We start from the raw sequence: 24410 nt of genomic DNA, 5'->3' as shown, positions 1-24410 counted from the left end.
AGGTGAAAGAGTTCACATTTTAGAGCAGTGTTTCTGCGGGTGAGATTTGACTCTCATTGTGTCTTTCTCCAACCTGCCTTGAAGTGTGGGACATGTCAACACCTAGCTCTGCGCTTTGGAGACAGTGCCAGGTGGGTGGAGCTTAAATATAGATCACCCATGGTCCAAATGGATGACAGTGGAACAATCTCGATTGGTGGATTGGCCTCCTTGTGTGTAACAGGTTTGATGGGTTGAATGGCCTCCTCCTATTCTCATGTAACATGCTCGAGGAGCTGAATGGCCTCCTCCTCTTCCTGTGTAACAGGCTTGAGGGGGTTAAATGGACTCCCCCGTTCCTGTGTGACAGACTCAAGGGGGCTGAATGGCCTCCTCCTGTTCCTGTGTGAGGGGCTGAATGGCCTCCTCCTGTTCCTGTGTTACAGATTCAAAGGGGCTGAATGGCCTCCTCCTGTTCCTTGTAACAGGCTCGAGGGGCTGAATGACAGGTCTCGATTTGTTAACCTTCTCGTGCGAGTGTCAGCATCGAGGTCCTAGCGTGAAGCTCACTGCCCACGTGAGGAGCAAGTTGGCTCCTGGTGTCTGGTAAACATGGGGGCAGCTCCTGAGACATCCAATAGCCTGCCTCATCACAAAGTGAACTGACCAATAGAAACAGCTGCAGTAAAGCAGAGTCTTTGAGAGTGCTCAGCACTGAAACATGGATTCCTGTACAGGTTCTGATGGGAACAAGCTTGTCTAGATGTCCAGCTAATCCTTCTGATCAAGATGTTTCCCTGAAACTGGTTCAGACTGAGCTGTTAATGGCCTCATTTCTCTCTCTGCTTACAGTCCAATGTATCCAGAGCACCCCGGAGTTTTTCGCTGACAAGTTATCCCTGATGCAGGTAAAGGGTCTCCACTTGTGCAACATCTGTGCAAACTTTATGCTCCAGGGCTTTCCCTGACATTACAGGAGGAATGGAAACTAACCTAAAATGTATTCTCTATAGAAAGATGTGAAGAAGGATGTGTTAACCAGGATCTTGGTGTCTCGCTCCGAAATCGACCTGCAGTACATCAGGAGAGAGTTCAAGAAGAAAACTGGCAAATCTCTGCACCAATATATAACAGTAAGTATCTATTGATCTAGCAACCTGCCTATTGAACTACTGAACTACCACCGACCTAACTACCTCACCACCTACCCACCTACATCCAACCACCTGACCTACCTACCTTCATAACCACCTATCTACTTACCCATGTTGCCACATCTTTTTTAGAGATTACTGGGGGAGTTTACTACACCCTGGAACACTTAACATGGTTGGATATGAATAGTATTTCTAGATAAAACTGCCTACATCTGACGGTGTGTGTATCGGGTGATGTCTACCCGGTGGTGTTCATACCAGACTGTGTACATACTGGGCAGTGTGCATGCAGGCGGTGTGTATATATCAGGTGGTGTGTGTGCGTACCAGCCGTGTGTGCGCCGGGTGGTGTGTGCGTACTGGGGGGAGTGTCTATATGGTGGTGTGCATACCACGCCATGTGCATGTACCGGGTGGGGTGTGTGCGTACCAGTCAGTGTGTGTGTACAGGGTGTTGTGTACTAGGTGATGTGCATGCTGAGCCATGTGTGCGTACCGGGCAGTGTGTGCATACAGGGCAGTGTGCGCACGCCAGGCCATGTGTACAAACCAGGCAGGGTGGTGTCTACATGCTGGGTCATATGTACGTACCGGGTGGTGTGTGTATGCCGGCAGTGTGTGCATACCAGGCGGTGTGTGCATACGGAGCAATGTGTGCGTATTGGGCAGTGTGTGGGTACCGTGCAGTGTGTGCATACAAGGCAGTGTACGCACGCCAGGCCATGTGTACAAACCAGGCAGGGTGGTGTGTGCATGCCAGGTCATGTGTGTGTGCCAGGCAGTGTGTGCGTACCAGGCGGTGGTGTATGCGTACCAGGCGGTGGTGTGTGTGTACTGGGCAGTGTGTGTATGCAGGGCAATGTGCGCGTGCGGGGCAGTGTGCGTGTACCAGGCAGTGTGTACGCACTGAGTGGTGTGTGTGTACCGGGTGGTATGTGTGTACCGAGCAGTGTGTACAGATGGTGGGCATACTGGGCAGTGTGCACCGGGTGGTGTGCCTGCCGGGCCATGTGTATGTACCGCGCGGTGTGTGCATACAGGACAGTGTGTGGGTACTGGGCAGTGTGTGTGCCACGCAGTGTGTGTACCTGGTGGTTTGTGTGTACCAAGCAGTGTGCATACTGGACAGTGTATATACCAGATGTGTGTACAACAAGCAGTGTATATAAGCAGAAGCTCACTTAATGATGGCGATTTCAGGCACTCCAGCAAGACATATTCCTCATTTACTTCCATATTTTTTATGCATTCAATTTTCATAATCTTTGCAAAGGAATGGTATTTAACTGGAAGTTATTGTTAAAGAGTTATTGTTGTATTTGGTAAATCTTGTTTTGTAATTGAAAATGCAAAAAAGCTGCAGTTCAGGATGTTCACACTGAAAACGTGTAAGATCTGGAAAGAGAGATGTCTATTTAATCACTCACCTGAACATATATGCTCTGTGACAGTATCATGGCCTGTGTTGTCTATTTTTTTTATGAACTGCATTACTGAACCCCTGAGTAAAGCTGTGGTTCTTTTGTGAAGGGAGCTCAGTGCTGGTGAAGTGGGAATTTCAGCAGGACCACTCACTCCCTGTGTTAAAGCCAGTTATATATGTAATAAAACCGAAAATGATGGAAAAGCTCAGCAGGTCGGGCAGTACTTGCGGAGAGAGAAACAGAGTTAACGTTTCAGGACTGTGACCTTTCATCAGAACTGAGATAAGTTAGAAATCTAATAGGTTTTGAGCAAGGGGGTGAGTGGGACAAGGGCAAAAGGAAGGCCTGTGATAGGGTGGAAATCAGGAGAGATTGAATGACAGAAGAGTTTGTCTTCCAGGGTCAAAGAGAATGGTGATGGGACAAGAAAGAGCTGTGTCGAGAGCTGGTGTGCTGATGTCTGAAAGAAAAAAAAACAAAACAAGCAAAGAAAAGGAAACAAAATGGAGCAGAGATTATGGTCTGAAATTGTTAAACGCAATGTTGAGTCTGGAAGACTGTTAAGTGCCTAATTGAAAGATGAGGTGGTGTTCCTCAAGTTTACGCTGAGCTTCACTGGAATAGTGCAGCAGGCTGAGGACAGAGATGTCAGCGTGTTTCGTCCTTGTCCCATCCACCCCTTGCTCAAAAGCTATAACATTTCTAACTTTCCCCTGTTCCAATGAAAGGTCACAGACCTGAAGGATTAACTCTGTTTCTGTCTCCACAGATGTTGCCTGACCTGCTGAGTATTTCCCAGCCTTTTTTCTGTTTTAATTTCAGGCTCCCAGCAGCTGCAGTGTCCCGCGTTTCATTAACATGCGTGTGTATACGTCTCAACCCTACAGGCATTAGCTGATCAGCTGTGTGTAACTGGTGCTTATCTTTCTGTTTTAGGCTTCGACAAAGGGCGATTACCAGCGCGTTCTGCTGGCTCTGTGCGGGGGTGACGATTAACCGCGTCGTCACAGTCGGGAATAGCAGTTCTGTGCCACCCTGCTTTTAACTAGAAGAAATAGAGCTGCATGGAGACCCTGTCAGATTGAACCACTTAACCTTCCTCGTTGTGTTTGTGTCAGTCAAGTATTGGAATAGTATACCCTGACAAGATTGTGCTTGAAAATTCTCTGTCGTAAATCAGTAAATCTTCGAATAGCTGCAGATAGATGAACTGTTGCTAACTGGAAATTCAGCTTTGAGGTTGAGCCTCACCATTTCCTGAGCCTCTGTGTGCTGGTTTTGAGGTTACAGGTCAAATGGATCCAACAGGTTTTCTGCTCATAACTCAAGGCAAGAGATTTGCAGGATGAGATATTCTCAGCACAAACATATAAAGTGTTTTTGTACAGTACAGTACTTAGTCAGGAAATGCATCTGCTTTCAAGCCAGAATGTCTTTTTATACGAAATAAAGAAATTGGAAGATTACTATAACACAATCTCTGAAATGACAAACGCTTTTGAGTTTATTTGCACATTGCACACGAGGGAATTAAAAACACTACGGGTGGAATTGCCCCAGATTGGCACTGGGTGTGGTAGCGGGCAGGTAAATGGCATCTCACCCGCTGGCTGCAATGGTGGCTTCTCACGCCGTATCCTCCCACACCCGCCGCATTAATTATGCATTCGCGGGAAACACGCCATTTCCACGGCGAGCGGGCTCTCACTCGCCCGCCGCGCCATCACCTTGCCGCTTCCGTACACTGGGCGCCATATTTAAAATCCAGCTGCGCACTCACCTCTCTGAGCTCCCAGCCCATAACTGCTGCACAGGAGACATGGCCCTGAAAGGCAAAAAGACTGCAGCCCCCAGGTTCAGTGACACGTCCCTCAGGTGCCTTTCTGACAAAATGGAGGCTCACCGTGATATCCTCTACCCCAGCTCTGGCTGCAGGATGGGCAGCAACCTCACCAATCTGGCTTGGGAGGCAGTGGCAGTGGTGGTCAGCGCCAACGCCCTTCAAAAGAGGACAGCCACCCAGTGCCGCAAGAGGATGAATGATCTCCGTTCTGCCAGGGTAAGTCGCTCCTCTCATCACTCTCAACTCACACACTCACAAACCCGTCACACACCCACAGGGCCCTCACTCACTGTCTGTTCAAGGGACATCACTATTCACTCTCTCACACTCACCGTCATTGTCCTCATCCCGTCCATGGGACCACTCACCACCCACACAGGCCAGACATACTTATCATCTGGTCTGGCAGGCGTCCTGATACACTCTCCCCATCTCTAACCATGCAGGACAAGCTGGCACACAAACAAAAGGGAGGGGTCGCAGACCGGTGGAGGAATGCCTGGAATTAAGATCCTCATGGGCTTTGAAAATTGAACCATCCAACTGGCCTGTGAGGATCTGGACCGTTCCTGTGCTGATGGTGAGGTTGACACTGCTCTACCAAGTGAGGATCCAGCAGTGCGACATCCATCAGACAACCCTTGCTTCCGCAGGCACATCTGGGAAATAGCTGACGGAGTCCTCTTCCCAGGGCCTCCAATCAAACCCCAAAGAAACCTCTGAAGAGGAATCTGGAGGCACCCTCCCTGAAGTCCCATCACAGCGCTCACCTACACCCTCCACCAACGCAGAGACACACACCTTGGTGGGACCGAGCTTTAGAGTAGCCTCGGGATCACAATCTGGTGAGCACATCGCACAGTCTGATCCACAGCAGACGGAGGCAGGGACTTCCCAGGTCCCCGGCACTCGGAGGAGCTGCTGGAGACCAGAACGTTGCTGAGTCTGAGTGAGATGAGGAGCCTCTGGACTCGGTCATGTCACAGTTGCTGGAGCTGCAAAGGCAAGCTCGGGAACATCAGGAAGGGATGTCCACTGCACTCCTCAGATTGCAAAGCACGATGGAGGAACCCGTCCACCTTCACTCTGAGGTGATAGCGCCGGCATTGCAACGCACCGAGGTCAACACTGGTAGAGTGGCGACCACTATGGAGACCTTGGTCCAGGACATCGCTCCTGCACTGATGCACGGGCTCAACTCCATCGCTGATGCCATAGTTGGCCTCCAACAGTGTGTACGTGAGAGGGGTGTGGAGCAGCTCGATCTCACTCCAGCTTCCTCTTCTCCTCAAGGATTCAGCCAGGGGCCCTCGGGCACCCATAGGGAGGAGGATCAGCAGGTGTACCCCCGCCCCGGGACCATCCACCCAGGTGACTCTGGGAGTGTCCGGCCCATCCGAATCCCCTCTTCCTGTGACCCCAGCAGCTCCAGCTTCACAGGCCGAGGCGGGTGTCACTGCCACACAGCAGGACCCTAAAAGCAGGCCGGGGCCCTCCAGGTCTCGGCCCTCCAGAGGATGCCCGCCAATTTCATCACAGACAGGGTGTAGCAGTCAGCAGGCTGTCTCCACCTCCGCTGTGGATGGCTGGGGAGCACCAAGATGTAACGGCAGTGTTAGGAAAGTTAAGAAGAATTAGTTGCACAGCCTGGGCATGTGTTAATCACTTGTACATACTTTTCACTATTATCAATAAACTCCCAAGAATCTCTCCCTGCCTATGGCTCCTTGTTCTGATGAGCAGTGTTTGTGTCGCTCAGATGTGAAGCCTTTCTGCACAAGATAAAAGCAGGTGTCTCAGTCCAGGGCCTCTTCCCTGTGCTTTGTGCAGCCTTCAGACCACAGTGATGGTCCAGCCTCACACTCCCTGGACACATTACTGATGCCTGCACCTTGATGGTGCTTGGCATTGCTGCCAGAATGTCGTGGGCAGGCACCACAGAGTTCCGTCATTCTCTCTGTGTGCTCTCAGCACCTTTAAGGTGGGACTGGCCCCCATCTCTTCAGCATCTGTAATCAGTGACACTGTGCTCCTGAAGGGCTCAGGTGTTTAAAGTGGACAAAGGATCAGATGCTACTAAAGTTTCATGGCTGCGTCTCTATGATATGACCCTGATCACAGAGCGCAAGTGAGTTGCCCTCAGTCAGACAGGAGTCAGGCATTCTCAGAGGTTATGTGAAGGTCTATGGAGTGTCCTCACTGCATTTCATCATCTTCCTCCTGCAATTGAGCAACTATTGGGGCCTCCACTGCATCTCTATGACAGGAGAATTCTCACAAAGGGTATTCACGCTGCCATAAGGCAGACTGGAGCCAAACATTCACAGATGTAATGTGAGGATCAATGAGGTCACCTCACTGCATGTTGTCATCATCTTCCACAAATCTAGCAGTTATGAGGGCCTCCCTAGTGTGCTTGCCTCGTCTGGCCAGTGTAAGGGCCTCATCCCCATCATCGTCGCCTATGAGGACCTCTTCACCCTCATCCCTGTCAGCATTCTTCTTACTGGAGGAGAGCTCCAGCTCCTCCATCTCCTCCTCAGCCAGCTCCACTCCCCGTTGCAGCGCCAGGTTGTAAAGGGCGCAGCAGACGACGACGATGCGTGACACCCTCTGTGGACTATATTGCAGGGCTCCACCAGACCGGTCCAGGCACCGGAACCTCATCTTCAGCATCCCGATGGTCTGCCCCACCAGGTTGTGAGCTGTAGCATGAGCCTCATTGTACTGTCACTCTGCTGCAGTCTGAGGCCGCCGCACGGGTGTCATCAGCCACGGCCTATGCGGGTAGCCCATGTCTCTGCGGAGCCAAGCCTGCAGCTTCTGTGGACCCTGGAAGACATTAGGGATCTGTGACTGACTGAGAATGTAGGAATTGTGGACACTCCCTGGAAACCATGCGTACGCCTGCGTTTGTGGCGGTCGCACACCAGCTGCACATTCAGCCTTTGTGGTTGACATAGTTGACCGCGTGTTGTGACTGAGATCTGAGCACCATGTGAGTGCAGTCGATCATACCCTGCACCTGTGGGAAACCCGAGATCCTGGCAAATCCAATCGCTCTTGAATCCTGGCTGTCCTGGTCCCAGGCAAAATGCACAAAGTTGTGTGCCCTCGCGAAGATGGCATCCGTGACCTCATGAATGCATTTGTGGATGGACCCTTGTGATATCCCACATTGGTCACATGTGGAGCCCTGAAAGGAGCCACTGACATAGAAATTGAGCACCGCAGTCACTTTCACGGCCACTGGCAGTGGATGCCCTCCATGTCCCTGTGGCGCCAAATCCTGCAGTAGGTGGCAGATGTGACCAACCAGTTCCCTAGACACGCGCAGTCTTCGGCAACACTGGTTCTTGGTCATCTGCAGAAATGAAAGGCGGCATCTATAGACCCTAGGTGTCACTAGGCGCCAGCGTGCGATGACTTCCTGTGGCTCTTCCGTGGTGTGTGCGGGAGCCCCAGCCACCCCTTCTTCCAGAGGGTGCTGCTCCTCACTCTGCGCAGCCAGGTGCCTCAGTCGCTCTCTCCTCCATTGTCTCCGCTCTCTGTAGGCCATTAGGCATACAGCTAGTTCACCAGGCTCCATGCTCCTGATGTACTCCTCCTGCATGATGAAACAGAGAGACATGTGAGTTAGTATGGGTGTATTAAGAACCTGTCTTGGTTAAGTCTGAAGGCCCCTTAATGCATCCCGGAGAGTGTTGGCCACCACTTGAATGGCCAGAGATTAGTGCACTGCATGGTTGCCTGAAACCCCACCCACCTCCGCCCGACAAATTGGCAGCAGCTTTACCCATTGGACTGCATGCTATGCTCTCAACTCAGGCGCAGGCATTCTCCTAACCTGCGCTGCAAGGCTGCACTATTAGCTTAAACCATGGGGCAGATTGGTCCAAACCGATTTGGACATTGCAAGGGGCTCCATCAGTGACTGCTCCATGGCCCAGCTTTAGCAAGGAGATTGTACAACGTGCCCAGTCATCCAACTGTTCAGCAGTCCACTAAAACGCTCATTAGTTTGCAGTCTGTGCCCAAGGGGTGCAAAGCTCTGAAGCACTTGGTGGCACTTTGATGCCTCTGCGTTGCTTGAGTGGGCAAAGAAGCTAGAGGCCTGACTCCAATCATATGTATCTGGCTGCGCCTGAACTCTCTCAGCTGCAGAGGAATGGACACTTTATATAGGTTCCCCTAATGTGTGGCCACTTCCCTTGCCCACACCCCCCACCCCCACCCCACACATGCTTGTGTGCTACCTACAAACGCAGGGCAGCCCTGGCCCCCTCCCCCACAACATGCCTCAACCTTGAAGTCCAACAGCCGACCCCAGCGAGCGCTGCACATTGTTACTGTTTACTCACCTCCGAGTTCCCCTCAAAGTGCAGCCCGCCAAGTGCACGCTTTTTATGTGCTGTTGTGAAACACGTCAGGCGGAGCGGATGATCGCAAACTGGTTTCACGACGTCATGAAATCGATTTTTGACCTTTCCATATTGTCCGTCACGCCACCCAACACACCCGGCACCAGCAGGCACAGGTGAATCCGCCCTGCGTCTCAGAAATGATCTGCATTGGCACATGGAGCAGCAGAAGACTTGTGCTCCAGAACTAGCCATTTCCTGAAACATGCTGTTCCAGCACAGCGACAACACTGGCACCTACTCAACAACCTGGAAAATGACCCAGGCATGTCCTGTACGCAAAAACAGGGTAAATCCCAATCTGACCAATTACCGCCCCATCAGTCTACTCTCCATCATCAGCAAAATGCTGGAAGATATCATTAACAGTGCTATCAAGCGGCACTTACACAGCAATAACCTGCTCACTGATGGTCCACCAGGGCCACTCAGCTTCTGACCTCATTACAGCCTTAGTCCAAACATGGACAAAAGAACTGAACTCCCGAGGCGAGGTGAGAGTGACTGCCTTTGACATCAAGGTAGCATTTGACCGAGTGTGGCATCAAGGAGCCCTAATAAAACTGGAGTCAATGGAAATCAGGGGGGAAACTCTCCGCTCGTTGGAGTCTTACCTAGCACAAAGGAAGATGGTTGTGGCTGTTGGAGGTCAATCATAGCTCTAGGACATCACTGCAGGAGTTCCTCAGGGTAGTGTCCTCTGTCCAACCATCTTCAGCTGCTTCATCAGTGACCTTCCTTCCATCATAAGGTCAGAAGTGGGGATGTTCGCTGATGATTGCACAATGTTCAGCACCATTCGCGACTCCTGAGATACTGAAGCAGTCCATGTCCAAATGAAGCAAGACCTGGATAACATTCAGGCTTGGCTGATAAGTGGCAAGTAATATTCGCGCCACACAAATGCCAGGTAATGACCATCTCCAACAAAAGAGAATCCAATCATCACCCCTTGATGTTCAATGGCATTACCATCACTGAATCCCCCACTATCAACATCCTGGGGGTTACCGTTGACCAGAAACTGAACTGCACTATCCATATAAATACTGTGGCTACAAGAGCAGGTCAGAGGCAAGGAATCCTGCAACGAGTAACTCACCTCCTGACTCCCCAAAGCCTGTCCACTATCTACAAAGCACAAGTTAGGAGTGTGATCCACTTGCCTGGATGAGTGCGGTTCCAACAACACTCAAGAAGCTTGACATCATCCAGGACAAAGCAGCCCGCTTGATTGGCACCTCTTCCACAAATATTCACTCCCTCCACCACCGACACACAGTAGCAGCAGTGTGTACCATCTACAAGATGCATTGCAGGAACTCACCAAGGCTCCTTAGACAGCACCTTCCAAACCCACAGCCACTACCATCCAGAAGGACAAGGGCAGCAGACACATGGGAATTAGCCAGTCATATCCCATGAATGAACAAAAAAAAGTCTACCTTTTCTAATTTTTTCCAGATATCTGAAAAGCAAGAATCCACGGAGATGTGGGGAGAGAGCAGGGAGTGGCAGTATGTGAATTTCTCCTTAGGAGAGCCAGCATGGACACAATGGGCTGAATGATCACCTTCTATGCTGTAACAATCATTCTGTTCTATATTCTATAAAAGGGCTGGCCTTTCGATTGAGAGGATCAGAATACAAGAGGGTGGAAGTTGTGCTTCAACTATACAAAGCCCTGGTTATCCCACACCTGGAGTCACTGTGAGCAGTTCTGGGTACCACGCCTTAGAATGGTATATTCACCTTAGACAGTGTGCAGTGCAGATTTACCAGAATGAAACCTGGACTCCAAGGGTTAAATCATGAGAAGCAATATACAAACAAGGGTTGTATTCCCTGGAATTGAGAAGGTTAAGGATTGATGGTTGTTTTCAAGATAGTAAGGCAAACTGATAGGGTAGATAGGAGAGAAACTATTTCTGCTGGGAGTCTAGGACTAGGAGGCAGAGTCAAAATGTTATAGCCAAATTGTTAAGGAGTGAAGATATAAAACACCTCTACACACACAGGATGGTAGAAATTTGGAACTCCCTTCCACAAACAGCGATTAATCCTAGATCAATTATAAATTTAAACCTAAAACTGATAAAATTTTGTTCCAAAGGTATTAAGGGAATCGGGGCAAAGGTGGGTAGATGGAATTCGGTCTGAGATCAACCACGACCTTATTAAATGATTTGAGGAGCTAAATGACCGAGTCCTGTTCCTATGCGGAGGGCTGGAGGTGATTTCAGAGACAGGGAGACAGGGGAACATGGAGGAATTTTAAACAAGGATGAGAATTTTAAAATGGAGGCGTTGTTTAACTGGGAGCCGGTGTAGATCATCGAGCACGGGGAGATGGCTGAATGGTACTTGGTATGCGTTAGGATACAGGCAGCGGGAATTTTGGATGAGCATGATTTTAGGTAGGGGCAGAGGTGGGAGGTGGCGCAGGAGAGCACCGGGACAGTCAAATTTGAAGCTAAAAGGTGCACGGAGGAAGATTTCAACAGCAGCTGAGCCGATCGAGGCACGGGTGGAGTCAGGTGGTATTAGAGGTGAAGATAGCCGTCTTAATAGTTGATATGTGATTAGAAGCTCACCTCAGGGTCAATTACAGCACCAAGGCTGTGAGCAGTCTGGCTCAGTTGCCAGGACCCTCCGCAGTACTTAACTGGGCTTGATAATGGGAAAAACACAAATTAGATGGACTGAGACTTCACCCAGAGTCATCTTGCGATAAATTGGGGACAAGGTCCTTTGAGTGTTTCTGAGTGGCGGTTCACTAAAGTTTCTCTTATCTAAAGGGAAAGAGATGTGATGAGGGCCTCACTTCAACCTGCTCAGTATTAATTGCTATTCTCTCTCTAAGCAGCAGATTGGTGTGAGCGGGATCCACAAGTGGTGAGCTGCTGAAATCTCATTTCTCCCCAAATTGCAGCAAGGGTTTAACGAGTACTTGAACGAAATGACTCCTGTGAGTCACAGCTCTCGCATGACGGCTTTGGATTGCTCTGTAAATTTACTGGCGCTTATCTTTCCCTGATTATGTTTTATCATTTGAGTGTTTCTGTAACGATTTGTCTTTTCCTAAATAAGCGACTGAGCGCGCGAATGTGGAAACAAAATCCAACAAAATGCCCCAAAGCATTAGACAGAAAACTGCGGCAAGGGTGGCAAATCACTGCCGCGTATCTGAAAGAGACCCTTCCACCAGCTGTCTCTTGGTCAGCGTGCTCCAGTCATTAGGGTGTGTGTGGCAGGTTTAATTCAGCAGATAGCCTTTTCTATCTGTCACTTTCCTACATTAGTAAACAAGTGTGAGACATCTTGGAATGCTAATCAGGTTCCCCTTTCCTGTCTCAGAATCTTGCTCCACACTCTGCCTTAAAGAATCATAGAGTGGTTACAGCACAGGAGGAGGCCGTTCACCCTATCATGTCCATGCTGGCCCTTTGTAAGAGCGAATTAGCTAGTCCCACTACCCCCCTCCTTTTTCCAATAGCCCTGCAATTTTTTTTTCTCTTCAGATAATTATCCAAATCCCTTTTGAAAACCACAATTGAATCTGTCTCCACCGCACTCTCAGGCAGTGCATTCCCGATCCTAACCATTCACCGCTCCATGAAAAGGTTACTCTTCATGTCGCCTCTGGTTCTTTTGCCAATCAGCCTAAATTGTAAACCTTAAAGTGACAGCTCGAGGCCACCCAGGCAAAGGGAAGTTACCTTCAACGAGGAACCAAACAGGACCATTCCTCCCAGCTCCAATACTGCAGGCAGCTGCCCTCCCCAGCCTGCCTCCCTCCAGATTACCCTCTGACTAATTTTCCCCCTCCCTCCCTCCCCCAGCCCACCTCCCGTACCGCCCTTCTCTATGAGCTGGCTTGTGTGGAGGAGGCCGGCCTTCCTCGGGGTGTGACTGGCAGGCTGCATGGAGGATGGTGGTGGCAGGTGGCAGCAGACTGGACTGTGCAGATGCTTGTGAGGCCCAGTTTTCTGTGCCACCCTGTTGTCCTTGTTTGTAAGAAAGGAACGGACGATGGATTCCAGAAAAGAGGGACAGCTCCGTGTAGGCTCAGGAACTGGAACCAGCATCGCTTGGACCCTGGGTGCAGACCATCCTTCCAATAAATGACCAATTCATACCTGAAAATGGATAGTACACAAACCAATTCTACCTCATCTCACCTAGTCTTTCACAAGAGAAGACAGGAACATCCATAAAGAGCCATGGGTGAGAACTAGATTGAGTCATTGGGCAACGAGGGAAGCAATTTCTTTAAAGTGAACTGAAGATACGTTAACAGAAGAATTAGAGGCAGGAATATAATCCTTCAAACTTTCTCTGCCATTCAATAAGATCTCGGCTGATCTGACTGTGGCCTAAACTCTACTTTCCTGTCTGCCCCTCCACCCCCCCCATAACTCTTGACTCTCCTGTCAATAAAAACTCAGCTTTCAAAATATTTAATGACCCAGCCTCCACTGCTCCCTGGTGAAGCGAATTCCACAGACGAACAACCCTCTGAGAGAAAAAAATTTCTCCTCATCTCAATCTTAAATGGGAGACATCTTATTTTTAAACTGTGCCCTTAGTTATAGATTCCCCCAACCAGGGGAAAATTCCTCTCTGTATGTCTGGAAAGGCCAAAAGAGAGAGAATAAGACAGTCCAGACACAAATCTAGTAATGCATAGATATATAATGTTAATGATCTTGCCTTTTGGTAGGCTCATCCTCTGCACAATACCTTCCCTCCTGTACTATGATATTACAGTCAGACGTCCATGTCAACATTTATATGGGAAAACCCTATTTCAACATTTTCCTGTTACACGGTTTGGACAGGCCTTCCTCCATCAAGTGGTCCTATTGCATCTCTTTATTCCATTGCCTGCCTCTTCTTCCATTTCTCCGCTTATTTCTGAGTCTCTCTGCTCCTGGGACTATACTTCCCTGCGGGCTCTGCTACTTTATCACCTCTCCTGTCAGTTCCATTGTGGGCCTTTTACTATTTTGCCCACTCTTATTTTCAGGCGAGGATCTTGGGCCATCTGCCTCATGTGGGTAACCCTCTCCCTCTTCAGTTCCATTGTGGATCCCAGTGGACTGGGATCTTTGACTCTTATTGTACCCACACTGATCATGGTTTCTGGTCCCCACAGCCTCTTCTCACATCCCCATTTCCCTCTGTCAACTGGAAACTCCACCCACCATCACATGCTTTGAGCGACCGCTACTAACCGACCTGATTCGATTGAGCATTTCGAGAAATGTGAGCTGAGTAGAGAGAGAGAGGGAATAGGGACTCATAAAGGGTCATCAGCAATGTCAGCTGTCCCTCAAATCGAGGATGATGCCTACTCAGGGTCATGAGTTTCTGCCATGGGTCTTCATAGGAACATAGGGGCAGGAGTAGGCCATTCGGCCCTTCGAGCATACTTTGCCATTCAACCAGATCATGGCTGATCATCTACCTCTATTCCATTTTTCTCCACTTTCCCCATATCCCTGGATAGTATCCAGAAATGTATTGATTTCTGTTTTGAACATGCTCCATGCCGCAGCCGTCTGGGGTCGAGAATTCCAAAGATTCACCATTCTCTGAGTGAAGAAATTCTTCTTCACCTCAGTCTTAAATGGCCTGGGCTGTGTCCCTTGACCTAGACTGACCAGCCAGGGGAAACATCCACCTACATCCACCCTGTCACCACCTATCAGAGACTGAACAGGCCAATTCTCGAGCCATGGGGTAGGGTGTCCTACGAGGTGGTGGGATTCAGAGTCCAGGATTGGCTTCCTTTACTTTCCTCCTCTACTACTTCTCTGCCTCGAAGACATTCCCAAAGCATGACGCAACTTGATGGACAAGTTGTTGCCATGTTGAATGATCAGCAGCCAGTTCCTCCTGGTCATTAATGTCAATGCTGTCGGGCTTCACAGAGAGCTTCAGGGTATCTTTGGAGCATTTTCATTCCCCCTCCTTCCCCACCCCCAGAACGTTAGTCATTTGAGAGTTGAAAAAACGGGATCTGGTGGGGGAGACGCCATCTGGGACATATGAACAAAGTTGATTGTGAAGGAGTTTTGCCTCAATGCTTGCGGAGCCGGCTTCAAGAAGGACACCAGCGTTTGTTTGATGGTCCTCCCATTGAATCCAGAGGGGATGGTGGAGGCATTGCAGATGGAATTTCTCTCACGCTCTCATGTGTCGCTGATACACAGTCCAGGTGGCACTGCTGTGCAGGAGCGTGGTCACGGCGACTGTTCTCTACACCAGGACTTTTGTTGACTTGCGAAGGTTTTTGTTGTCAAACACTCGCTGCCGTTGTTTGGAGACGGCTGAGCAAGCGCAGCTGATCCGGTGTTGGGGTCTCCTCGTTAATGGTGAACTTTGGCTGCCAAGATTTGGGAAATTCTCAACATATTCCAGATTCTCTCCTTCAACATAAATAGGAGGTGGAATATTTGGCTGACCAGTTGTGGTGTTGATATATGGTTTTGTTTTGGCAACATTCAGGGACAGGCCGCGTTTCTTGTGCGCAGAATTGAGGAGATCGCGTGTGGCTTGCAAATCTGGTGCAGAGTGGGCAACGACACTGCAGTCATCCACAAACTGTAGATCATGTGCGTCTATGGTGGTCAGTTTAGTTTTGGCACGGAGGCGACTGAGGTTAAAGAGTTTTCCATCCAGATGAAAAGCCCCATCACTTGGTCTGACAGCTGCAGTCACCAGCTCAGATACTGGCACTGCACATATAGAGTTTTCCAATTACACAAACATAGGTGGCACTGCCAGCAGTATAGATAGAAGCATTAATTTACAAAGAATTATTAATAGATTATGTGAATGGGCAAAACTATGGCAAATGGATTTCAATGAAAGCAAATGTGAGCTCATCCATCTTGGACCCAAAAAGAGTTCCATTCTAAATGGTGAAAAGATTGAGACAGTGGAGGTCCAAAGACACTTTGAGGTTCAATCATTATCCTGAGCAGGTACAAATAATAACCAGAAAGGTTAATGGAATGCTGCCATTTATATCTAGAGGACTAGAATTCAAGAGGGTAGATGTTATGTTTCAACAACAACTTTAGCACCTTTAACATAATGCAACATTCCAAGGCGCTTTCACAAGAGCGCAATAAAGGTAAGTATGACACCTCGCCACATATTAGGTTGGATGACCGAAAGCTTGGTCAAAGAGGTAGATTTGAAGGCATGTCGTAAAGGAGGAAAGCGAGGTAGAGAGGTGGAGAGGTTTAGGGAGGGTGTTCCAGAGCTTGGGGCCTGGGCAACTAAAGGTAGGACCATCCATTGTGGAGTAAATCAAATCAGGGATGCACAAGAGGCCAGAATTCGAGGAACACAGATATCTCGGAGGGTTGTGGGCTGGAGGAGATTACAGGGGTAAGGAGAGGAAGGGGCAAGGCCATGAACAGATTTGAAAACAAGGATGAGAATTTTAAAGATGTCGATTGACTGGGAGCCAATGTAGGTCAGCGAACACAAGGGTGATAAGGGAACAGGATTGTTACGAGTTAAGGCACGGGCAGCAGAGTTTTGGATGACCTCAAGTTTACAGAGGGTAGAATGTGACAGACCAGGCAGGAGTGGGTTGGAATAGTTGAGTCAAGAGGTAATGGAGGCTTGAATAAGCAGGAGATGAGCTGAGACGGGGTGGAGTCAGGTGATGTTACGGAGGTAGAAATAGGCAGTCTTAGCAGTGGCACAAATATGAGGCTGAAAACTCATCTTGGGATCAAATGTAACACAAAGGTTGCAAACAGACCGGCTTAATCTCAGTCTGTTGCCATGAAGTCAGTAGCTATGGAATGGAGTTTGGAGCAGGGACTGAAAACAATGGCTTCAGTCTTCCCAATATTTAATTGGAGGAAATTTCTGCTCATTCAGTACTTGATGTCGGATAAGCAGTCTGATAATATAGCAGCAGTGGAGGAAGCAGGTGAGAAGAGTACCATGCAGCTGGAGGAGTGGAGAGGCATTGGAGGAGGATGGTGTGGTCAACTGTGCCAGAGGCTCAGTCAAGTGGAGAAGAATGAGAAGAGAACAGTTATCCTTGTCACAGTCGTTAGGATGTCACTTGTGGGACTTTGATAAGAGCCCTTTTGGTGTTGTAACTGGGGCAGAGAACCGATTGGAGGGATTCAAACACGGAGTCCTGGGAAAACATGGGAATGAATTTGGGAAGCAACAATATATGTTCAAGGACTTTGGAGAGGAAAGGTGTTTTGGAGATGGGATGCTAGTTTGCAAGGACGGTGGGCTCAAAAGTTGCTTTTACCAGGAGAGTGGTGATGACGGCATATTTAAAGGGGAAAAGGACACCACTTGAAGATAGAGCTATACAAGGCAGTACAAAATTCTGGTTAGATCACACCTGAAGTAATGTGAGCAGTTCTGGGTATCACACTTCAGACAGGAGATATTGGCCTAGGAAGGAGTGCAGTGTAGACTTACCAAAATATCATCTGGATACCTAGGCATAAATTACGAGGAGAGATTTCATAAACTAGCGTTGTATTCCCTGGAATTCAGAAGGTTAAGGAATGATTTGATTGAAAATTTCAAGATATTAAGGGGAAGATTAATAGGATAGATAGAGAGAAACTATTTCCACTTGTTGGGGACTCTAGGTCTAGGGGGCAGAGTCTAAAAGTTAGAGCCAGACTTATCAGATGTGAAATCAGGAAACATTTCTACACACAAAGGGTCGTGGAAGTTAAAAATTCTCTTCCACAAATGGCAATTAAATCACAGAATCACAGAATTGTTACAGTGCAGGAGGCCATTCAGCCCATCATGTCTGCACTGGCTCATCGAATGAGCAACTCACCTAGTTCCATTCCCCCACCTTCTCCCTATGACCCTGCACATTCTTCCTTTTCAGATAACTTCTAATAACCAGTCTACTTCCCTTTTAAATGCTTCGATTGAACCTGCCTCCTCCACGCTCTCAGGTAGAGCATTCCAAACCACAACCGCTCACTGTGGGAAAAAGATTTTTCTCATATCGCTTTTGTTTCTTTTTCCAATTACTTTAAATCTGTGCCGTCTCATTCTCGATTCTTTAACGAGTGGGAACAGATTCTCCATATCTACTCTGTCCAGGTCCATCCTGAATTTGAGTACCTTTATCAAATCTCCTCTCAGCCTTCTTTTCTCTAAAGAAAACAGCCCTAACTTCTCCAATTTACCTTCATAACTGGAGTTCCTCATCCCAGGAATCTTTCTCGTGAATCTTTTCTGCCTTCACATCTTTCCTTAAGTGCAACACCCAGAACTGGATGCAATACTCCAGCTGAGGCCAAACTAGTGACTCATACAAAGTCAACATAACCTTGTTCTCTGTGCCCCTATTAATAAAGCCCAGGGCACTGCTTTGTTAACCGCACTCTCAACCTGCCCTGCCTCTTACAAAGAATTATGCACAGATACACACAGGTCCCTCTGCTCCTGCACCCACTTTAGAATTGTGTCCTTTATTTTATTTTGTCTCTCCATGTTCTTCCTACTACAATGAATCACTCACACTTCTCTGTAATGTACTGCATCTGCCACCTGTCTTCCCACTCCACCAACATGTCTATGTCCCTTTGAAGTTCTACACTATCCTCCTCACAGTTCACAATGGTTCCAAATTTAGTATCATCCACAGATTTTGAAATTGTGCCCCATATACCAAGATCCAGGTCATTAATATGTATCAGGAAAAGCAAGGATCCCAAGACTGGCCCCTGGGGAACTCCACTACAAACCTTCCTCCAGCCCGAAAAAACACTTATTAGTTTAGAAAAAGCACTGCTTTCTGATTCCTGTCACTCAGCCAATTTCATATCCACGTTGGTACTGTCCCTTTTGTTCCACAAGCCATAATTTTGCTCACAAGTTTGTTGTGTGACACTGTATCAAATGTCTTTTGGAAGTCCATGTGCACCACAGCAACAGCTTTGTCCTCATCAACTCTCTCTGCTACCTCTTCAAAGCAAGTTAGTTAAACTCGATTTTCCCTTAAGAAATCCGTGCTGACTTTCCTTAGTTAACTTGCAGTCGTCCATGTGAATATTAATTTTGTCCCAAATTATTATTATTTTTACAAATTTCTCCACCACTGAAGTTAAGCTGACTGGCCTGTCATTGCTGGGCTTATCCTTACACCCTTTTTTGAACAAGATGTGTAACATTTGCGATTCTCCAGTCCTCTGGCACAACCCCGAGTCTAAGGAGGACTGGAAAATTATGGCCAGTGCCTTCGCAATTTCCACTCTCGCTTCCCTCACTATCCTTGGATGCATCTCATCCAGTCCTGGTGCCTTATCAACTCTAAATACACAGAGCCTATCCAATATCTCCTCCTTATCAATTTTAAAGTCTTCTCGTGTATTAATTACCTCCTTTTTTACCATGATGTCGGTAGCACCTTATTCCTTGGTAAAGACAGGTGCAAAGTATTCATTTATTACCTCAGAGATGTCCTCTGCCTCCATGTATAAACCCCATATTTTGTCCCTAATCATCCGCGCTCCTCCTTTTACCACCCTTTATTATTTTATGCCTATAGAAGACTTTGGGATTCCCTTTTATGTTGGCTGCCAGTCTCTTTTCATACTCCCTCTTTGCTTCTCTTATTTGTTTTTTTACCTCCTTTATGCTAGATCAACTGTTAATTTTAAAACTGAGATTCAATTGTTAATTTTAAAACTGAGATTCAAAGACTTTTGTGAACCAATGATATTAAGGGATATGGGGAAAAGGTGGGATCAGCGTTGATCTCATTGAATGGTGGGAATAGGCTCAAAGGGCTAAATGGCCTCCTCCCCCCCTAAGGGCCTTGTCCTGCCACCGTTGGTATTAATCCAGCGGCAGGAAGGCCTGTCGCCATGCAGAGTTCATGGCAGCTAAAACCAGATGGTCAGCTTGTCTCCTCCGGGGTGTGTTGGCGGGGGTGGGGGGAGGGCTGGTACCTCGGTCAATGGCACTTTGTGCTTGGTTGAGAGACCGGACATCAGGAATGGGTGGGGCCTGCTGAGTCTATCCTTGCTGCTGACCCCCTCCGCCCCTCTCCCATGACCCCCACCCTGTGAAACTCCCTCCACGTTACTTGCTTGTGGCCTGGGTTGCTGTGTAATTTTGGGACTCTGGTGCCTGTCATCTGGCATCAGCCACGGCCTCTGGAGTGGCACTGCCAAGCACAAGGGCTGCTGGTCTCTGATTGGCCGGCAGCTCTCACTAGGCGAAACCTCCGCCCCCCGGGGCCTTGCTTCTAGCGGAAGGCCTGTCGCTGGCCTTGCCACTGCCTGATTGGCTTGTTTTTCGGCATGCCTTCCTGATAAAAAGCAGCGCAGGTCTCTCAAGGCCGGCGGCAGGCACGATCCCCGATGCCTGAGTAATATTCCACCCTTTGTGTGGCCAGGTCACCTAGTCCTCTGCCATCTCGGCGAGGATGTGGCAACAAATCTCTGGCAAATTCACCAAAACACCTCCAAAAACAGCCCAGAGTGTTTCCAGGCACTTTGCCATGGGAAGCGTTCCAAAAAATACCCTCACCCGCAAGCTGAGTGCCTGGCCCTTTAAATAACGCTCGTATAAGCTCCATTTTACACCAGAACACTTGTTTGCAGATTGAATTATGAGGAGGCTGCATGTACCTGTGACCCGATTTGGGACCATGCCCATTCGAGATCTTCCAGCACACACGAGAGACATACTTCCTTCCCCAGCAACGCTGTGCAGGAAGCAGCCAGCAGCCACTGGTGTAGAGCAGGGATGGCATGGCAAGATCCCGCTACAAGCAACGCTATTCCAGGAGTGTTCACCCACATGGTGTAGATTTAGACTTTACCATCACTGTTCACAGCTCCGGGCTACAACATGTATGTAAACATATATGTTGCCACAGCAGATCAGGCCCTTTTGGAGGGGGAGGTGGGGTGCTCAGTTGGCTGGACGGCCTGTGTAAAGCAGATTGGTAGCAACGGCATAGAGTTCAATCCTCCGCTCCGGCTGGGATGGATTCGGGATCAGCCTCTTTACCCTGCCCGTGGTGGAGATTACAGCACTGTGGACTGAGCCTGACTTCAGGCAGAGAACTGAAGGAGCGCAGATTTTACCAGGATGAGCGCAGGGATGGGAAACTCTCACCAACAGGAGAGAGGGAAGTTACTGGGGCAATTCCCACTGCCACAGAGAGCACTGAAGGGATTTAATCGAGAAGTTGTTCTTCAATTATGAAGGCTGTGATAGAGTGAACGAGGAAAGATCATTTCCTCTGGTTGGGAGTCGGTGACAAGGATCATCAATTTAAAATTGTCGCCATGAAAATGAGGAGAGAGTTCGGAGAAATCTCCGTGCACAGTGGGAGACTGGGTGATGGAACGCTCGACCACAGTGAGAGGCTAAGGCAGAGATCACTGCAACTCTTAAGACAAAATTAATTCAATATGTGCAGCAGGAAAAGATGTAGAGAGCGAGTGAGACAGTGTGATTATTTCAGAAAGAGCCAGCATCAATATGATGGGCTGAATGGCTCTGATGTTCTGTGTATCAGTTTAATCAGGTACATTTATTTATTACAAAATTTGAACTAATTGCATGTTTAAATATTTATTGTTTTGAGTATTATTGGCCACAACATGGATGAAATACTTGGGGTTTCTAATTAGTTTAAACAAATGTGAGGTAATAGTTCCAGCATTGGGCATTGCTATGTACTAATGTGTAGGGGGAGGAGAGGGTGGTGGGGGGGAGGGGAGGGGAGGGGAGAGGGTGGTGGGGAGAGGAGGGGAGAGGAGAGGAGAGGGTGGTGGAAGAGGGGATAGTGGATTGGGTGATGGCTGGAGATGGGAGGGGATAGCGGGGAAGAGGAGGTTGGGGGAGGGGAGAATGCAGGGGAAGGGAGGGGAGAGGAGTGGATGGTGGATTTGGGGTTGGCTAGAGGGGGAGGGTGAGGGGATGCCGGGGGTATGGTGGTAGAAGGAATGTTGAGGAATTGTGGGAGTGTGGAGGGTGGGGGAGGAAAGTGGGAGTGGGAGAGTGTGGGGGAGGGTGATTGTGGGAGGGGAAGAGGAGTGGACACTGGGGAAGGGAAAGGAGATGGTGGGTGGGGGAGGGTGGAGATGGTGGGTGGGGGAGGGTGGAGAAGGGGAGAGGGATGGTGGGTGGGGGAGGGTGGGGAAGGGGAGGCGATGGTGGGCGGGGGAGGGTGGGGAAGGGGAGGGGATGGTGGGTGGGGGAGGGTGGGGAAGGGGAGGGAGAGGGTGGGGGAGGGTGGGGGAGGGAGGGGGAGGGTGGGGAAGGGGAGGGGATGGTGGGTGGGGGAGGGTGGGGAAGGGGATGGTGGGTGGGGGAGGGTGGGGGTGGGTGGGGGAGGGAAGGGGATGGTGGGTGGGGGTGGGTGGGGGAGGGTGGGAGAGGGTGGGGCCGGGTGGGGGAAGGGAGGGGGATGGTGGGGGAGGGGTGTGGGATGGTGGGCGGGGGAGGCTGGGGGCGGGTGGGGGAGGGTGGGGGAGGGTGGGGGCGGTTGGGGGAGGGTTGGGGAGGGTGGGGGAGGGTGGGGGATGGGGTGGTGGGTGGGGGAGGGTGGGGTGGGTGTGGGAGGGTTGGGGAGCGTGGGGGAGGGTGGGGGAGGGTGGTGGATGGGGTGGTGGGTGGGGGAGGGTGGGGAATCTCAAATTGTTCCACATTTGCTGTGTCTTTCACTGTCTAGATTTGAAAGTTTAGAATTCACTTCCCTCCTGATCTCCACTTCACTCTCCCCCTCAAACCACTGCCTTTTGCTTGTGCCTCATCATGTCTGCTGCTTCGACACAAGATGTTTTTGTTAAGCCGCCATGAATCACTTGGGGCCCTTCTCTACAGTAATGGTTCTATATAAATGAACGTTCTTGTTGTTGAACTGGTGGTGCTTCCCATCCCCCCTCACAGTGCAGAACCTTCCCATTTTGTTTCTAATTCCTTTCCTGTGTCTGCCTCCCTGGACAGTATCGTCACGTGCAATGACGTGCAATAAAGACTAAAGAAGGTGCTAATAGAAGCATAAAGGTCAGATAACAAACCGTGTGAGCAGCAGAAGAATGGTCAGCGCTCTCTGAAAGCACAAGGCCCTGTGGGTTGAGCGGTAGGGAAAAAACACTGTAAAAAATATGATCAAAATGGAGGAGAGAGTTCATGGTCTGAAGTTGTTGGACTCAACGTTAAGTCCGGAAGTGCCTAATCGGAAGATGAGGTGCTGTTCCTCCAGTTTCAATTGGGCTTCACTGGAACATTGCAGAAGGCCAAGGATGGGTATTTGGACCATGAGGGTGGATTGAAATGGTAAGTGACAGGAAGGTAGGGGTCATGTGTGCAGACTGATTGAAGGTGGTCACCCAGTCTGCCATTAGTCCACTGGAAAAATTCAGCAGGTCTGACAGCTTTTGTGGAGAGAGAAACGGAGTCCACATAACTCTTCTTCACTGCCGGGCACAGGAGGCCTGAGTGGATTTTAACTCCTCAGACCTGACACCGACACTTGAAGCCAGGGAGGTGGGGCTTGAAGCATTCACTGGGACCCAGGGCAACTGTAACTCTGGAAACACGGATGGTCACCGTGAAAGAGGTCCCTGGTGAGGTAAGTATAGATCTGGAAGGGAAGGGGGTAGTTACGGTTAGGGTTAGGGTCAGCAAATCTGCGATTGGGGAAGGAGGGAGGGGACGTCCCGGGTGATACTGTGGAACCAGGTACTCCAGCTTCTCCTGGCCCACACACCAAGAATCTGTAAAAGGTTTGTAATAAACACTGATCAGGTCCGCCTGTGAGCACAGCCCTGACAGTTGTTGGGGTTCTCTAGCAGTTCGTCAATCTGCTGCTAAAATGGCGGGTCCCCCTTACATCATGAGGACATGATGCTGCGGTGATGCCCCCACTCCTCTCAGACATCTTACTCCTAACATATCCTCCTCCTTCCTCAAGGGCAGTTAGGGATGGGTAATAAATACTGGCCGAGCCACATCGCATGAATGAATAAAAAAAAACTCACTTAATACCTATCTTATACTCATCTTAATCCATCACTATCTTCTTCCTCCTGCCATCTTATCCTCATCTTGTTCCTGCTGGGCCAGGGGTAAAATTCTCTACACTGTCCCAGTTTTGGGCAGGAGAGTAACTCTCCTCCCCACACCCCCACACCCAGCCCACCTGCCTGAAGTGTTTCACTGGGTTTCTAGTAACCCTGAAACCCACCTGCTGACTGGTTCCATCTCAGATTCGATTCCACTCTCTTGTCCAACTCTTGGTGTCGGTAATCTGCTCACAGACTCATCCCCTTTCCAGTTAAAATAAAAACCCCTCCTGTCCCTGGCATCCCTTGTCCTTAATTTGTGCTCAAATACAGCAACAAAGCTTAATTTGGATCCACTCAATGCATAATGTGTTTCTAATTCCATGTTTGATGCTGAATTGCAGGATGAATAAAGATGGGAAAAATAATGGGGAAGGCAGTTTTAATCGACAGACCCTTTAACTTGCAGCATGTCCCAGTTAAAGGATATTATTCGCACTTCTTAAGGATTCCTCTTGAGGGCAGTAAAG

General features: G+C 49.2%; 1 protein-coding gene across 4 annotated transcripts in view; it reads left to right on the top strand.

Moving 5' to 3' along the window:
* Positions 1-4037, top strand: part of LOC144670140 (annexin A2-like) — a 31906-nt gene extending 27869 nt beyond the window's left edge. For all 4 annotated transcript variants that reach the window (XM_078532605.1, XM_078532606.1, XM_078532607.1 and 1 more), the window contains exons 11-13: positions 832-887; positions 993-1112; positions 3497-4037. In XM_078532605.1, coding sequence (XP_078388731.1) covers positions 832-887; positions 993-1112; positions 3497-3556 — 236 coding nt within the window. In that variant the 3' untranslated portion in view covers positions 3557-4037. The remainder of the gene's footprint in view (positions 1-831; positions 888-992; positions 1113-3496) is intronic.
* The last annotated feature ends 20373 nt before the right edge of the window (positions 4038-24410 follow it).

This window comes from Cetorhinus maximus, chromosome 30 (assembly GCF_964194155.1).
Source record: "Cetorhinus maximus chromosome 30, sCetMax3.hap1.1, whole genome shotgun sequence".
NCBI classification, from domain to species: domain Eukaryota; kingdom Metazoa; phylum Chordata; class Chondrichthyes; order Lamniformes; family Cetorhinidae; genus Cetorhinus; species Cetorhinus maximus.
The sequence above is the reverse complement of the archived record's forward strand: the minus strand, read 5'-3'. Positions and strand labels throughout refer to the sequence as shown.